At 44.9% G+C, this 18,715-nt stretch overlaps 1 protein-coding gene across 3 annotated transcripts in view; it reads right to left on the bottom strand.

Annotated features, from left to right (window-relative positions):
* LOC106594804 (polypeptide N-acetylgalactosaminyltransferase 1) overlaps window positions 1–18,715 on the bottom strand; it is a 124,128-nt gene that overhangs the window by 4,371 nt on the left and 101,042 nt on the right. For all 3 annotated transcript variants that reach the window (XM_082960198.1, XM_082960197.1, XM_082960201.1), the window contains 5 exons: window positions 15,595–15,712; window positions 11,402–11,582; window positions 8,436–8,575; window positions 8,248–8,346; window positions 6,169–6,303 (listed from right to left, as the gene is read on the bottom strand). In XM_082960198.1, coding sequence (XP_082816324.1) covers window positions 6,169–6,303; window positions 8,248–8,346; window positions 8,436–8,575; window positions 11,402–11,582; window positions 15,595–15,712 — 673 coding nt within the window. The remainder of the gene's footprint in view (window positions 1–6,168; window positions 6,304–8,247; window positions 8,347–8,435; window positions 8,576–11,401; window positions 11,583–15,594; window positions 15,713–18,715) is intronic.

Genomic DNA, 18,715 nt, shown 5'->3' with positions numbered 1-18,715 from the left:
ACAGACACAACAGAGAAACAGACCTGGGTCAACTTCTACAGACACAACAGAGAAACAGACCTGGGTCAACTTCTACAGACACAACAGACAGAGAAACAGACCTGGGTCAACATCTACAGACACAACAGACAGAGAAACAGACCTGGGTCAACTTCTACAGACACAACAGAGAAACAGACCTGGGTCAACTTCTACAGACACAACAGAGAAACAGACCTGGGTCAACTTCTACAGACACAACAGACAGAGAAAAAGACCTGGGTCAACTTCTACAGACACAACAGACAGAGAAAAAGACCTGGGTCAACTTCTACAGACACAAAAGAGAAACAGACCTGGGTCAACTTCTACAAACACAACAGAGAAACAGACCTGGGTCAACTTCTACAGACACAACAGAGAAACAGACCTGGGTCAACTTCTACAGAAACAACAGAGAAACAGACCTGGGTCAACTTCTACAGACACAACAGACAGAGAAAAAGACCTGGGTCAACTTCTATAGAGACAACAGACAGAGAAACAGACCTGGGTCAACTTCTACAGACACAACAGAGAAACAGACCTGGGTCAACTTCTACAGACACAAAAGAGAAACAGACCTGGGTCAACTTCTACAAACACAACAGAGAAACAGACCTGGGTCAACTTCTACAGACACAACAGAGACACAGACCTGGGTCAACTTCTACAGACACAACAGAGAAACAGACCTGGGTCAACTTGTACAGACACAACAGAGAAACAGACCTGGGTCAACTTCTACAGACACAACAGAGAAACAGACCTGGGTCAACTTCTACAGACACACAGATAGAGAAACAGACCTGGGTCAACTTCTACAGACACAACAGACAGAGAAACAGACCTGGGTCAACTTCTACAGACACAACAGAGAAACAGACCTGGGTCAACTTCTACAGACACAACAGACAGAGAAACAGACCTGGGTCAACTTCTACAGACACAACAGAGAAACAGACCTGGGTCAACTTCTACAGACACAACAGACAGAGAAACAGACCTGGGTCAACTTCTACAGACACAACAGAGAAACAGACCTGGGTCAACTTCTACAGACACAACAGACAGAGAAACAGACCTGGGTCAACTTCTACAGACACAACAGACAGAGAAACAGACCTGGGTCAACTTCTACAGACACAACAGACAGAGAAACAGACCTGGGTCAACTTCTACAGACACAACAGACAGAGAAACAGACCTGGGTCAACTTCTATAGAGACAACAGAGAAACAGACCTGGGTCAACTTCTGTACAGACAACAGACAGAGAAACAGACCTGGGTCAACTTCTACAGACACAACAGAGAAACAGACCTGGGTCAACTTCTACAGACACAACAGACAGAGAAACAGACCTGGGTCAACTTCTACAGACACAACAGACAGAGAAACAGACCTGGGTCAACTTCTACAGACACAACAGAGAAACAGACCTTGGTCAACTTCTACAGACACAACAGACAGAGAAACAGACCTGGGTCAACTTCTACAGACACAACAGAGAAACAGACCTGGGTCAACTTCTACAGACACAACAGAGAAACAGACCTGGGTCAACTTCTACAGACACAACAGAGAAACAGACCTGGGTCAACTTCTACAGACACAACAGACAGAGAAAAAGACCTGGGTCAACTTCTATAGAGACAACAGACAGAGAAACAGACCTGGGTCAACTTCTACAGACACAACAGACAGAGAAACAGACCTGGGTCAACTTCTACAGACACAACAGAGAAACAGACCTGGGTCAACTTCTACAGACACAGCAGAGAAACAGACCTGGGTCAACTTCTACGGACAACAGAGAAACAGACCTGGGTCAACTTCCACAGACACAACAGAGAAACAGACCTGGGTCAACTTCTACAGACACAACAGACAGAGAAACAGACCTGGGTCAACTTCTACAGACACAACAGACAGAGAAACAGACCTGGGTCAACTTCTACAGACACAACAGACAGAGAAACAGACCTGGGTCAACTTCTACAGACACAACAGAGAAACAGACCTGGGTCAACTTCTACAGACACAACAGACAGAGAAAAAGACCTGGGTCAACTTCTATAGAGACAACAGACAGAGAAACAGACCTGGGTCAACATCTACAGACACAACAGACAGAGAAACAGACCTGGGTCAACTTCTACAGACACAACAGAGAAACAGACCTGGGTCAACTTCTACAGACACAACAGAGAAACAGACCTGGGTCAACTTCTACAGACACAACAGACAGAGAAAAAGACCTGGGTCAACTTCTACAGACACAACAGAGAAACAGACCTGGGTCAACTTCTACAGACACAAAAGAGAAACAGACCTGGGTCAACTTCTACAAACACAACAGAGAAACAGAGCTGGGTCAACTTCTACAGACACAACAGAGAAACAGACCTGGGTCAACTTCTACAGACACAACAGAGAAACAGACCTGGGTCAACTTCTACAGACAACAGAGAAACAGACCTGGGTCAACTTCTACAGACACAACAGAGAAACAGACCTGGGTCAACTTCTACAGACACAACAGACAGAGAAAAAGACCTGGGTCAACTTCTATAGAGACAACAGACAGAGAAACAGACCTGGGTCAACTTCTACAGACACAACAGAGAAACAGACCTGGGTCAACTTCTACAGACACAAAAGAGAAACAGACCTGGGTCAACTTCTACAAACACAACAGAGAAACAGACCTGGGTCAACTTCTACAGACACAACAGAGACACAGACCTGGGTCAACTTCTACAGACACAACAGAGAAACAGACCTGGGTCAACTTGTACAGACACAACAGAGAAACAGACCTGGGTCAACTTCTACAGACACAACAGAGAAACAGACCTGGGTCAACTTCTACAGACACAACGGATAGAGAAACAGACCTGGGTCAACTTCTACAGACACAACAGACAGAGAAACAGACCTGGGTCAACTTCTACAGACACAACAGACAGAGAAACAGACCTGGGTCAACTTCTACAGACACAACAGACAGAGAAACAGACCTGGGTCAACTTCTACAGACACAACAGAGAAACAGACCTGGGTCAACTTCTACAGACACAACAGATAGAGAAACAGACCTGGGTCAACTTCTACAGACACAACAGACAGAGAAACAGACCTGGGTCAACTTCTACAGACACAACAGAGAAACAGACCTGGGTCAACTTCTACAGACACAACAGACAGAGAAACAGACCTGGGTCAACTTCTACAGACACAACAGACAGAGAAACAGACCTGGGTCAACTTCTACAGACACAACAGACAGAGAAACAGACCTGGGTCAACTTCTACAGACACAACAGACAGAGAAACAGACCTGGGTCAACTTCTGTACAGACAACAGACAGAGAAACAGACCTGGGTCAACTTCTACAGACACAACAGAGAAACAGACCTGGGTCAACTTCTACAGACACAACAGAGAAACAGACCTGGGTCAACTTCTACAGACACAACAGATAGAGAAACAGACCTGGGTCAACTTCTACAGACACAACAGACAGAGAAACAGACCTGGGTCAACTTCTACAGACACAACAGACAGAGAAACAGACCTGGGTCAACTTCTACAGACACAACAGAGAAACAGACCTGGGTCAACTTCTACAGACACAACAGACAGAGAAACAGACCTGGGTCAACTTCTACAGACACAACAGACAGAGAAACAGACCTGGGTCAACTTCTACAGACACAACAGACAGAGAAACAGACCTGGGTCAACTTCTACAGACACAACAGAGAAACAGACCTGGGTCAACTTCTACAGACACAACAGAGAAACAGACCTGGGTCAACTTCTACAGACACAACAGACAGAGAAACATTTTTTTAAATATATATTTGAGTCATTTAGCGAGGCTCTTACCTAGAGCAACTCACAGTTTAAAAGTGCATTCATCTTAAAGTAACTGTGAAAATGTCACTTTTAAAAGTGAATATTCTGTTAACCTGTTAGGGATTGGGGGCAGTATTTACACGGCCAGATAAAAAACGTACCCGATTTAATCTGGTTATTACTACTGCCCAGAAACTAGAATATGCATATAATTATTGGCTTTGGATAGAAAACACCCTAAAGTTTCTAAAACTGTTTGAATGGTGTCTGTGAGTATAACAGAACTCATATGGCAGGCAAAAACCTGAGAAGATTATGTACAGGAAGTGCCCTCTCTGACCATTCCTTGGGCTTCTTGACTCTCTTTATTGAAAACTTAGGATCTCTGCTGTAACGTGACACTTCCTACGGCTCCCATAGGCTCTCAGAACCCGGGAAAAAGCTGAATGATGTCTTTGCAGCCCCTGGCTGAAAAACATTAGTGCCTTTGGTAAGTGGTCTATCAGAGGACAATGAGACTGAGGCGCGTGCACGAGGCGACCCCATGTTTTTATTTTCTCTGTCTTTGAACTAAAACACGGTTTCCCGGTCGGAATATTATCGCTTTTTTACGAGAAAAATGGCATAAAAATTGATTTTAAACAGCGGTTGACATGCTTTGAAGTACGGTAATGGAATATTTAGACATTTTTTGTCACGAAACGCGTCGGGCGCGTCACCCTTCTTTACCCATCGGATAGTGTCTTGAACGCACGAACAAAACAGAGGATATTTGAACATAACTATGGATTATTTTGAACCAAACCAACATTTGTTATTGAAGTAGAAGTCCTGGGAGTGCATTCTGACAAAGAACAGCAAAGGTAATAACATTTTTCTTATAGTAAATCTGACTTTGGTGAGGGCTAAACTTGGTGGGTGTCTAAATAGCTAGCCCTGTGATGCCGGGCTATTTACTCAGAATATTGCAAAACGTGCTTTCACCGAAAAGCTATTTTAAAATCGGACATAGCGAGTGCATAAAGGAGTTCTGTATCTATAATTCTTAAAATAATTGTTGTTTTTTGTGAACGTTTATCGTGAGTAATTTAGTAAATTCACCGGAAGTTTGCGGGGGGTATGCTAGTTCTGAACGTCACATGCTAATGTAAAAAGCTGGTTTTTGATATAAATATGAACTTGATTGAACAAAACATGCATGTATTGTATAACATAATGTCCTAGGATTGTCATCTGATGAAGATCATCAAAGGTTAGTGCTGCATTTAGCTGTGGTTTGGGTTTATGTGACATTATATGCTAGCTTGAAAAATGGGTGTCTGATTATTTCTGGCTGGGTACTCTGCTGACATAATCTAATGTTTTGCTTTCGTTGTAAAGCCTTTTTGAAATCGGACAGTGTGGTTAGATTAACGAGAGTCTTGTCTTTAAAATGGTGTAAAATAGTCATATGTTTGAGAAATTGAAGTAATAGCATTTCTAAGGTATTTGAATAACGCGCCACGGGATTCCACTGGCTGTTGACTAGGTGGGACGATTACGTCCCACCTACCCTAGAGAGGTTAACTCATACCCAAATAATGTTGTTGACTCATCCTATATTTGTATGTGGCCAAAGCATAAAATTAAGAAAAAAAACCTCAAACTGGTATGTCAAAAAGACAGTTTAAAAAAATGCTTGCTATTTCCTCATTGATGATGTCATCCTCCTAAGGATGCGCTGGCCAATCAGCGATCTACTCGCGTGAATAATTTTAATGACTAGTATACGGCCACACCATTCAGTTGTTGGGGTACGGCCACACCATTCAGTTGTTGGGGTACGGCCACACCATTCAGTTGTTGGGGTACGGCCACACCATTCAGTTGTCGGGGTACGGCCACACCATTCAGTTGTTGGGGTACGGCCACACCATTCAGTTGTTGGGGTACGGCCACACCATTCAGTTGTTGGGGTACGGCCACACCATTCAGTTGTTGGGGTACGGCCACACCATTCAGGTGTTGGGGTACGGCCACACCATTCAGTTGTTGGGGTACGGCCACACCATTCCAATACAGAAAAGCTGCTTTTTATCATACTTCAAAAATAAAAAATTGGAAGGAAAACTATATGTTTTACTCATATTGTAATTAATTATATGACGTCTTTCATAGAAATCTGGAAACACTTGACAGTTACTTTATTAAGATAGCTAGATAAAACAACAACTAGCACAGTCAGCAGGGTCAGTGGTAGTAAGAAAAGACAAGGATAGGTTGTTTACTGTTGACAGACAGACATACCATGGGGTCATACTCCCAGAGCTGGTTTCCTTTCAGGTGATGACACTTGAGCATCATGACAGGACCGTTGAGTTTGGACACGTCTAGACACAGGTCATCTGTCCTGATCTCTTTATTGGCCGTGTAGCTGAACACCTGCAGGGGACGACACACGGTCAGACGGGAAGACCAGAGACCTCTCTCTCTCTCTTATGTCATTTACATTGTATCTCTCTCCTCTCAGGTCAGAGAAGTTGCTCAGGTTAATGTTTGTCACTATGATAAACACCAAAGGTAATCTTATTACTGTTGTCCTGTCCTCAGTTGATCAGTTACGGAGTTCTAGTTACCTGGTTTCCTCCTATGTCATGGCAGTTCTAGTTACCTGGTTTCCTCCTATGTCATGGCAGTTCTAGTTACCTGGTTTCCTCCCATGCCATGGCAGTTCTAGTTACATGGTTTCCTCCCATGCCATGGCAGTTCTAGTGACATGGTTTCCTCCCATGCCATGGCAGTTCTAGTTACCTGGTTTCCTCCCATGCCATGGCAGTTCTAGTTACCTGGTTTCCTCCCATGCCATGGCAGTTCTAGTTACCTGGTTTCCTCCCATGCCATGGCAGTTCTAGTTACCTGGTTTCCTCCCATGCCATGGCAGTTCTAGTTACCTGGTTTCCTCCCATGCCATGGCAGTCCTAGTTACATGGTTTCCTCCCATGCCATGGCAGTTCTAGTTACCTGGTTTCCTCCCATGCCATGGCAGTTCTAGTTACCTGGTTTCCTCCCATGCCATGGCAGTTCTAGTTACCTGGTTTCCTCCCATGCCATGGCAGTCCTAGTTACATGGTTTCCTCCCATGCCATGGCAGTTCTAGTTACCTGGTTTCCTCCCATGCCATGGCAGTTCTAGTTACATGGTTTCCTCCCATGCCATGGCAGTTCTAGTGACATGGTTTCCTCCCATGCCATGGCAGTCCTAGTGACATGGTTTCCTCCCATGCCATGGCAGTTCTAGTTACCTGATTTCCTCCTATGTCATGGCAGTCCTAGTTACCTGGTTTCTTCCCATGCCATGGCAGTCCTAGTTACCTGGTTTCCTCCCATGCCATGGCAGTTCTAGTTACCTGGTTTCCTCCCATGCCATGGCAGTCCTAGTTACCTGGTTTCCTCCTATGACATGGCAGTTCTAGTTACCTGGTTTCCTCCCCTGCCATGGCAGTTCTAGTGACATGGTTTCCTCCCATGCCATGGCAGTTCTAGTGACATGGTTTCCTCCCATGCCATGGCAGTTCTAGTTACCTGATTTCCTCCTATGTCATGGCAGTCCTAGTTACCTGGTTTCTTCCCATGCCATGGCAGTTCTAGTTACCTGGTTTCTTCCCATGCCATGGCAGTCCTAGTTACCTGGTTTCTTCCCATGCCATGGCAGTCCTAGTTACCTGGTTTCCTCCCATGCCATGGCAGTCCTAGTTACCTGGTTTCCTCCTATGTCATGGCAGTCCTAGTTACCTGGTTTCCTCCCATGCCATGGCAGTTCTAGTGACATGGTTTCCTCCCATGCCATGGCAGTCCTAGTTACCTGGTTTCCTCCCATGCCATGGCAGTTCTAGTTACCTGGTTTCCTCCTATGCCATGGCAGTCCTAGTTACCTGGTTTCCTCCCATGCCATGGCAGTTCTAGTGACCTGGTTTCCTCCCATGCCATGGCAGTCCTAGTTACCTGGTTTCCTCCCATGCCATGGCAGTCCTAGTTACCTGGTTTCCTCCCATGCCATGGCAGTTCTAGTTACATGGTTTCCTCCCATGCCATGGCAGTCCTAGTTACCTGGTTTCCTCCCATGCCATGGCAGTCCTAGTTACCTGGTTTCCTCCTATGCCATGGCAGTTCTAGTTACCTGGTTTCCTCCCATGCCATGGCAGTTCTAGTTACCTGGTTTCCTCCTATGCCATGGCAGGTCTAGTTACCTGGTTTCTTCCCATGCCATGGCAGTCCTAGTTACCTGGTTTCCTCCCATGCCATGGCAGTTCTAGTTACATGGTTTCCTCCCATGCCATGGCAGTTGTAGTTACCTGGTTTCCTCCTATGTCATGGCAGTTCTAGTTACCTGGTTTCCTCCCATGCCATGGCAGTTGAAGATGCCAACTTTCTCGTTCTCCTTCCGGGCCATGTTGTCCAGACACTGGTTAGTCTCCACGTTACGGATCTGACAGAACAACACACAACCAACAATTATCACTGATTCAATGTGTGTGTGTTTAGTGTGTGTGTGTTGTATGTTTAGCGTGGGTGCACCTCTCCCAGTGAGTAGTAGTGTCGTGGTATCTGGGAGTCAGGATAGACGTTTTCCAGGTACCAGCTGAAAGGTTTACACTGCAGCTTCTGTCTCAGAGACGAGCGAGATGTGATGTCACCATAGTCCACCTTCGTCACACCTGAAACACAGTGTTTTCCATTAGCATCAGCTGTCGGCTAATCAGCAGGTTACAGACTCATTTTCAGCCAGCTACATTTTCCACTTCATATTAACTAGGCTACTTTTCATTTACGTTTCAATTCGCTAGTCCATCGAGCCCTCTCCTGCTAGAATGAACGATATGTATCTTCTAGTGATCTATTTATAGGACAGGCGCCTGTCAGTCACAAAGCGAGTGATGACAGGGAAATGCAGCAGAGAGGAAGAGGCAAAGCGAGAGGTTTCACACTCGCCAAAATCTGTCCAATGCGTTTCTATGATCTTATTTTGGACCTAAGCTTGTCGCCTGCCTTCCCGCCTTTGGGACAACGACTCCCATTGGTAGGGAGGAGACATGAGCATCTCATCATTATATAGCCTACAGATTTCTGGTTGCAGTCAAATTTCTTTACACCTGTGGGAGAGAGCATGATTCTCATGAATTTGCACATCCCATGTAATGTAAGTGGTAACGATGAGTGGAAATCCATGACTTAGCCTAATTATTGTTTACTGACACAAAATCATTCATTTTCTTTTGCGTTTCACATAGTCAGCCACGCGGAGCGGCCTAGGCTATTTACTGTGTGTTGATTGACAACTGAACAGCAAGTGTTGACTAGTTTCTAAAAGGTGTCGAACTGACTGAATAAATTCAAATGGCCTACATCCCTTTGCCCTTCAACATGGTTATATGTCCATGGTGTCGCATCGGGACAAGTCAACCAAAGGATTTCCTAGGTTTCCTTTCCTAGGATGTCGGGGCTTGCCAAACAGGACGATAAAGTGAGTGACTTTCATCTCGTCAGTCTGTAGCCCACCGAATGGCGTCGGAGAGACGTTCATTTGGCTCCCTAATTTGTATAGGCTACTGGTAGGCCTAGGCTTTTTGGCAATTATCTGCAGATAAATTATGAAAACATTCGATGAAGATGATGAATCATCACTGAAGGAACAATAGATAGTGGAGAGCCTCATTCTGGTCCAAATATGATAATTAGGGCCCTCAGGGAATCCAGGCATTAAAACAGAATTCAACAATATTCAAAGATGTATTGACCTTATTAGGGAATCAACTAAATGTATTGAAAATGAATTAACTTCCCCAAAATTATCATAAGACAGGAACAGAATGCATCAGTGATTCGTATTTCCTGCAACTTTCTAAGTCAAGAGGCAACGAGAATGCCCCTGTCTGTTTCTGCAGTGCACGAGTCTACCACTTTGTGTAGCCGTTAGCGATGAAGCTCTTCTGGTAGATGGAACGGCTCCCAAAAAACTTCTCAATTAAATGTTAACTACAAAGTAGCCTATGCTGACCTGGCAGAATGATATCAGGGTTATTTTCATCAACCCAGTGGGTATTTGTTTTATCTACCATCATATGTGGCTACAAAAACCCTGCTCAACAACAGCCTCTTGCTAGGTGTGCACTTGAATTAAAGGGTAAATACTAGAGGTTGACCGATTAATCGGAATGGCCGATTAATTAGGGCCGATTTCAAGTTTTCATAGCAATCGGAAATCGGTATTTTTGGACACCGATTTGGCGTTTTTTGTTGTTGTTTTTTTTACACCTTTATTTAACTAGGCAAGTCAGTTAAGAACACATTCTTATTTACAATGATGGCCTAGGAACGGTGGGTTAACTGCCTTGTTCAGGGGCAGAACGATCACCAACTACCCAAAGGACTGGAAGAATCTTACAAACATGTTTCTCATAGTGTGTTTGATATCTACTTCTCTGGATTAGGGATTGTTATTAAAGTAAGAGGAAGCAGTGAACACTAAACTTCCTGTTAGTGGAAGAGAGGTGAACATTTGTCCTTGTTCTTGTCTGTCCTCTACCTGATCTGTGCAGGGGTGTGTGTGTCTGTGTGTGTGTGTATGTGTGTGTGTCAGTGATGAGATGGCAAGGTTAATAGAGGCTGTGTAGCGTGAAATTATTCTGCCCCTCCCCCCCGTCGCACAGTGTCTCCCGACCCCTCCTGTCTCAGCCTTCAGTAATTATGTTGCAATAGTTTATCGGAGGGCTAGGGTCAGTCTGTTATATCTGGAGAAATTTTCCTGTCTTATCCGGCGTCCTGTGTGAATTTAAGTATGCTCCCTCTAATTCTCTCTCTCCCGCTTTCTCTCTCTCTCTCTCTCGTTCTCTTCTCTCAGAGGACTTGAGCCTTAGGACCATGCCTCAGGATTACCTGGTCTGATGACTCCTTGCTGTCCCCAGTCCACCTGGTCATGCTGTTGCTCCAGTTTCAACTGTTCTGCCTGCGGCTATGGAACACTGACCTGTTCACAGGACGTGCTACCTTGACCCGGACCTGCTGTTTTCGACCATCTCTCTATACAGCACCTGCTGTCTCTAACTCTGAAAGATCGGCTATGGAAAGCCAACTGACATTTACTCCTGAGGTGCTGACCTGTTGCACCCTCTACAACCACTGTGATTATTATTATCTGACCCTGCTGGTCATCTATGAACGTTTGAACATCTTGGCCATGTTCTGTTATAATCTCCACCCGGCACAGCCAGAAGAGGACTGGCCACCCCTCATAGCCTGCTTCCTCTCTAGGTTTCTTCCTAGGTTCTGGCCTTTCTAGGGAGTTTTTCCTAGCCACCGTGCTTCATCATCTGTATTGCTTGCTGTTTGAGGTTTTTAGGCTGGGTTTCTGTATAGCACTTTGTGACAACTGCTGATGAAAAAGGGCTTTATAAATACATTTGATTGATTGGAGAATACATACCTGGCTTCTGTTTTGAAACATCCCCCAGACACACAGCAACCCTCGCCCCTCACTCACTCACCAGGGGAGATGATGTAGAAGAAGTTTTTGAACTGGTCCATCCAGACCTCGGCCAGGCGTCTGTTGTTCTTATTGATGATCTGACCCGTTCCCCCTGGAAACGTATAGGGCGTGGCCTTCCGGAACACGTGACCCACGTGAGAACACGTCACGATCTCCAACGTCCCCCCGCACTGCCAGATCTACAACACACCAGAAACTCTCATGTTACAACTACATAGCCCTGTGTGTGTGTGTGTGTGTGTGTGTGTGTGTGTGTGTGTGTGTGTGTGTGTGTGTGTGTGTGTGTGTCTGTGTGTGTGTGTGTGTGTGTGAGGGATGCAAACTGTTGAGGGCCCAAAAACTTTTTTCCCTCCACTGAAACATAAAAAACGTAAAAAATCCCTGCTAGGTGGAAATGCAGGTTTGAACTAATTAAACAACACAGAATATGATCTACGTGATCAGTCTCTGTGTGTCAAATAAAAAGTGGTTCATGTGAACCGAACTCACAGCTAAAACATGTAAGGAAAACAATCCAATGTTATTTGTTGCCTAGACTTTACTGCAAATGACACTCAAGTCTCGAGAAAAAACAATCCAGTAATATTGCAGTTAGCCATGACAGCCTTTATAATAGAATACGTGTGACCACACATCTAAATACTGCACTTGAGAAAAAAACATCTTAAAGTAGAAATAGAATGAAACAAACAGGCATTCTATGTTTGCTCTATTGTAGTGGTCACTATAGTAGACCTCGATCAAGTGCACAAGGCTACATGTGTACCAAAATAACATTCACTAAGTAAAACAATAATCCCCCCTCACCCACACAAAGGTGTTACTACCAAGTTCAACACAACAAAAGCAATATCTTTGGTCTGCACTGCATGTTATTACATTGTACATGTTCTGCCTGTGGACATCTGTTCTACAATGTGCCAACAGAGCATGATACCCTTTGTTGGCATACTTGATCTCTTTCAGGCAGAGAGTACACCTGGCATACCCCTTTTATCCACTGTGTTGAAAGAGGGAAAGTGTGTGGCGTTTCTTTCACCTCTATTGGCATCCAGCATAAGCCAGGCCCAGCTCCAGCTACACTTGATCCCTGAATCCACGTGTTTAACCTCTTGGCGTTACCCTAGGATAGGGGGCGCTAAAGCGATTTTTGAAAAAAATGTGTGCCCATTTTAAACGGCCTCCTACTCAAACTCAGAAGCTAGGATATGCATATAATTAATACTTGTGGATAGAAAACACCCTAAAGTTTCTAAAACTGTTTGAATGGTGTCTGTGAGTATAACAGAACTCATATGGCAGTCAAAACCCCGAGACAGATGGAAACAGGAAGTGGAATTCTGAATTGCGAACTCAACTTCATCACGTTGCCTATTAATCACATCGTGAGCTATGGTTCATTGAGCACTTCCTATTGCTTCCACTAGATGTCCCCAGTCTTCACAAATTGGTTTGAGCCTTCTACTGTTAAAACTGAATGAATGAGACGCTGTGGAACGTGGTCACACGGAGAGGGCCATCACCATTATGACGCCGGCGCCCCTGGTTACCCTCCCCTTTCGAAACGTTTTGAAACACAATGCAATCGTCCCCCTCGAATCTTATTGGCTCTCTTGTTGAAAAACGCCCTGAAGATTTATGTTATACAACGTTTGACATGTTTGAACGAACCTAAATGGGGAAAAAATGCATTTTCTCGAAATGGCTGTCCCGCGGCCGACGGAGCATTTGGATCAGCCTTCAGACGCGCTAACAAGAACAAGCTCTTGGAACATAAAGGAGTCATTTTTTCGAACGAAAATACATTTGTTGTGGACCTGGGATTCCTGGAAGTGCTTTCTGATGAAGACAACCAAAGGTAAGGGATTATTGACAATAGTATACAAGACTAGATGTGATATGCGATTGTTCCAAGATGGCTAGCCTATTGTTCTGAGTATCGCATCCCCTTTTATCGCAAAGTGTGATTACCCAGTAAAGTTATTTTTAAATCTGGCATTACAGGTGCTTTCAAGAGATATTCATCTATAAATCTTAGAATGACAATATTACATTTTAAAAATGTTTTCGAATAGCAATTTAGTAAATTGTAGCTCTGTTTCATCGGATGCATTTGAGGGAAAATAGTTAGTCAACGTTACGCACCGATGTAAAATGCTGTTTTTATATATAAATATGAACTTTATCGAACAAAATAATGCATGTATTGTGTAACATGATGTCCTAGGTGGGTCATCTGATGAAGATTGTCAAAGGTTAGTGCTGCATTTAGCTGTTTTTTTGGTTATTTGTGATGCATGTGGTTGGTCGGAAAATGGCTATGTGGCTACTTTTACGATATACTCCTCTAACATAATCTAATGTTTTGCTTTTGCTGTAAAGCCTTTTTGAAATCTGACAACGTGGTTCGATTCAGGAGAGGTGTATCTATAAAACGATATAATTTGAAAAAAAATATATATATATTTTTTTAAATTACATTTTGTTATGCTAATGGCGATATGATTTTTCGCTGGATGTGAGGCCGCACAGGGGTTAACAAGCAACGCCTCATTTTCACCTAATTCTCTCATTCTGAAAATGAACCACATACTGTAGAGGGAAAACATTAGTTCACAGAAAATAGTTGGTTCGGTAGCTAGTTAATGTTTCACACAGATCGCCAGGGTCCAGTAAGCAACTAACTCGTTATAACTTGAGGAACGGCAAGGAGTACCAATTAATACTATAGCGAATTGGTTAGGTTACGAACGTTAGCTCATCTGATGTAGTAACGTTAGCTAGCTAGCTGTCTGACTTTATTAGCCAGCTAATTTTCACACAATAAACTCAATAATTTGATCAGCTAAGTTGGCTAATGTTTCTCAACATTTCTCTGGCTAGCTAACGGAGAACTCCATCCAGCTACTACAGCAAGATACTTAACAACGCTAACAATACTTGTTCCACCACACTTTCTCCCTCACCTCAAACTTTCCAAATGCCAGTTGTTTTTCGGTTACAGCTCATGAAGTATGCTTCATCACCTTCCTCTGCACCCTACTGCTGTCTTTCAGAGTGCCCTGATTCTGTAACTAGCACATTGGTTGTCTCTTCTCTCTTCAGGCTGCATTCTGTTGTTATGTGAATGATTGGCTGAGCCTTGGACACAGACAGAATTGCTCCAAACGCGCATCACTCGTTCACTTACAAACGCGCATCGCTCGTTCACTTAGAGTCAGTAGTGATCCAAAGCTCCCACTGCCAAACTTTTCTCATCTGATCAACACGATTCACGTAAGTCGCCTATTTTGGATTCAAAACGGCGAATTTCACCAAAAGGTGACTAGTTTGCATCCCTGGTGTGTGTGTGCGCTTGCATGCCCTGTGTATGTGTGCCCTGTGTATGTGTGCCCTGTGTATGTGTGCCCTGTATATGTGTGCCCTGTGTATGTGTGCCCTGTGTATGTGTGCCCTGTGTATGTGTGCCCTGTGTATGTGTGCGTGTGCCCTGTGTATGTGTGCCCTGTGTATGTGTATGTGTGCCCTGTGTATGTGTGCCCTGTGTATGTGTGCCCTGTGTATGTGTGCCCTGTGTATGTGTGCCCTGTGTATGTGTGCCCTGTGTATGTGTGCGTGTGCCCTGTGTATGTGTGCCCTGTGTATGTGTATGTGTGCCCTGTGTATGTGTGCCCTGTGTATGTGTGCGTGTGCCCTGTGTATGTGTGCGTGTGCCCTGTGTATGTGTGCCCTGTGTATGTGTGCGTGTGCCCTGTGTATGTGTGCCCTGTGTATGTGTGCGTGTGCCCTGTGTATGTGTGCCCTGTGTATGTGTGCGTGTGCCCTGTGTATGTGTGCCCTGTGTATGTGTGCGTGTGCCCTGTGCATGTGTGCCCTGTGTATGTGTGCGTGTGCCCTGTGTATGTGTGCCCTGTGTATATGTGCCCTGTGTATGTGTGCCCTGTGTATGTGTGCGTGTGCCCTGTGTATGTGTGCCCTGTGTATATGTGCCCTGTGTATGTGTGCCCTGTGTATGTGTGCGTGTGCCCTGTGTATGTGTGCCCTGTGTATGTGTGCCCTGTGTATGTGTGCGTGTGCCCTGTGTATGTGTGCCCTGTGTATGTGTGCCCTGTGTATGTGTATGTGTGCCCTGTGTATGTGTATGTGTGCCCTGTGTATGTGTGCGTGTGCCCTGTGTATGTGTGTACTCACCCTAAAGGAGATCTCCAGGTTCTCTCCTCCCCAAATGTCCATACCTGCGTCATACGTCCCTATCTCCTGGAAATAATCTCTGTCTATAGAAAACAACCCACCGGCCATGGTAGGAGTCCTGGAGAGAGAGAGAGAGAGAGAGAGAGAGAGGGGGGGGGAGAGAGAGAGTGAGAGAGAGGGGAGGGTAGTGGAGAGAGAGGGGAGGGAGGTGGGGGGGAGAGAGAGAGCAAGGGGGAGAGAGAGAGGGAGAGAGAGTGAGGGGAGAGGGGGAGAGAGAAAACAGTCACTCAAAACTACATTCTGGTTTCATGTTTGCGACAGAGATCACAAGTTTGTCAGTAGAGATGGTATCTTCAGAGGCACAAAAACATCACGTCGACCTCCAGAGATCGTTGTTTTTTCCTGTTTTTCCATCTCAATCCAATTCAATTCAATGTAAGGGCTTTATTGGCATGGGAAACATATGTTAACATTGCCAAAGCAAGTAATCTCTCTCTCCCTGTCAGTCTCTCAGGAGGGATATACAGTGGCAAGAACAAGTATGTGAACCCTTTGGAATTACCTGGATTTCTGTATAAATTCATCATAACATTTTATCAGACTTTCATCTCAGATCAAATCACTACAAGTCACTACAATAGACACAAACAGTGTGCTTAAACTAATAACACATAAATTATTGTATTTTTATTGTCTATATTGAATTGAATATATTAAACTGAATCGATTAAGAATTGTTGACTTGCATAAAGCTGGAAAGGGTTACAAAAGTATCTCTAAAAGCCTTGATGTTCCTCATTCCCACGGTAAGACAAAATGTCTATAAATGAAGAAAGTTCAATACTGTTGCTACTCTCCCTAGGATGTCCTGCAAAGATGACTGCAAGAGCACAGCGCATAATGCTCAACTAGGTTAAGAAGAATCCTAGAGTGTCAGCTAAAGATTTACAGAAATCTCTGGAACATGCTAACATCTGTTGATGAGTCTATGATACATAAAACACTAAACAAGAATGGTGTTCATGGGAAAACACCACGAAAGATGCCACTGCTGTCCAAAATAAACATTTCTGCACGCCTGAAGTTTACAAAAGAGCACCTGGATGTTCCACAGCGCTACTGGCAACATATTCTGTGGACAGATGAAACTAAAGTTGAGTTGTTTGGAAGGAACACACAACACTATGTGTGGAGACAAAAAGGCACAGCACACCAACATCAAAACCTCATCCCAACTGTAAAGTATGGTGGAGGGAGCATCATGGTTTGGGGTTGCTTTGCTGCCTCAGGGCCTGGACAGCTTGCTATCATCGACGGAAAAATGAATTCCCAAGTTTATCAAGACATTTTGCAGGAGAATGTTAGGCTATCTGTCACCAATTGAAGCTCAACAGAAGTTGGGTGATGCAACAGGACAACGACCCAAAACACAGAAGTAAATCAACAACAGAATGGCTTCAACAGAAGGAAATACGCCTTCTGGAGTGGCCCAGTCAGAGTCCTGACCTCAACCCGATTGAGATGCTGTGGCATAACCTAAATAGAGTGGTTCACACCAGAAATCACAAGAATATTTCTGAACTGAAACAGCTTTGTAAAGAGGAATGGTCCAAAATTCCTCCTGAACGTTGTGCAGGTCTGATCCGCAACTACAGAAAACGTTTGGTTGAGGTTATTGCTTCCAAAGGAGGGTCAACCAGTTATTAAATCCAACGGTTCACATACTTTTCCCACCCTGCACTGTGAATGTTTAAACAGTGTGTTCAATAAATAAATGAAAACATATAATTGTTTGTGTGTTATTAGTTTAAGCAGACTGTGTTTGTCTATTGTTGTGACCTAGATGAAGATCAGATGACATTTTATGACCAATTTAAGCAGAAATCCAGGTAATTCCAAAGGGTTCACATACTTTCTTGCCACCATATGTCATTGAGCTAAAGACTTGTTTTCAAGATGTTGATCAGGAAGACAACAGGAAACATGGTGCCAGTGCCACATAGAACTACAAATAGAACAGCACACGTCCCCCTGGGGAAACATATTGTGGGAACACGATCTGAGCTGTGGAGCTGTGCACTGTGTGGGGAGTCACACACGTTCTGTTGTTGGCCAGCTGGGAACACAAGAGTAGCAAAACACCTTGGCCACGCAGGCAGGGGAAAACAGAAAAACACCTTGGCCACGCAGGCAGGGGAAAACAGAAAAACACCTTGGCCACGCAGGCAGGGGAAAACAGAAAAACACCTTGGCCACGCAGGCAGGGGAAACAGAAAAACACCTTGGCCACGCAGGCAGGGGAAAACAGAAAAACACCTTGGCCACGCAGGCAGGGGAAAACAGAAAAACACCTTGGCCACGCAGGCAGGGGAAAACAGAAAAACACCTTGGCCACGCAGGCAGGGGAAAACAGAAAAACACCTTGGCCACGCAGGCAGGGGAAAACAGAAAAACACCTTGGCCACGCAGGCAGGGGAAAACAGAAAAACACCTTGGCCACGCAGGCAGGGGAAAACAGAAAAACACCTTGGCCACGCAGGCAGGGGAAAACAGAAAAACACCTTGGCCACGCAGGCAGGGGAAACAGAAAAACACCTTGGCCACGCAGGCAGGGGAAAACAGAAAAACACCTTGGCCACGCAGGCAGGGGAAAACAGAAAAACACCTTGGCCACGCAGGCAGGGGAAAACAGAAAAACACCTTGGCCACGCAGGCAGGGGAAAACAGAAAAACACCTTGGCCACGCAGGCAGGGGAAAACAGAAAAACACCTTGGCCACGCAGGCAGGGGAAAACAGAAAAACACCTTGGCCACGCAGGCAGGGGAAAACAGAAAAACACCTTGGCCACGCAGGCAGGGGAAAACAGAAAAACACCTTGGCCACGCAGGCAGGGGAAAACAGAAAAACACCTTGGCCACGCAGGCAGGGGAAAACAGAAAAACACCTTGGCCACGCAGGCAGGGGAAAACAGAAAAACACCTTGGCCACGCAGGCAGGGGAAAACAGAAAAACACCTTGGCCACGCAGGCAGGGGAAAACAGAAAAACACCTTGGCCACGCAGGCAGGGGAAAACAGAAAAACACCTTGGCCACGCAGGCAGGGGAAAACAGAAAAACACC

The sequence above is a fragment of the Salmo salar genome, chromosome 02 (genome assembly GCF_965601325.2).
Source record: "Salmo salar chromosome 02, fSalSal1, whole genome shotgun sequence".
NCBI lineage: Eukaryota > Metazoa > Chordata > Actinopteri > Salmoniformes > Salmonidae > Salmo > Salmo salar.
The sequence above is the reverse complement of the archived record's forward strand: the minus strand, read 5'-3'. Positions and strand labels throughout refer to the sequence as shown.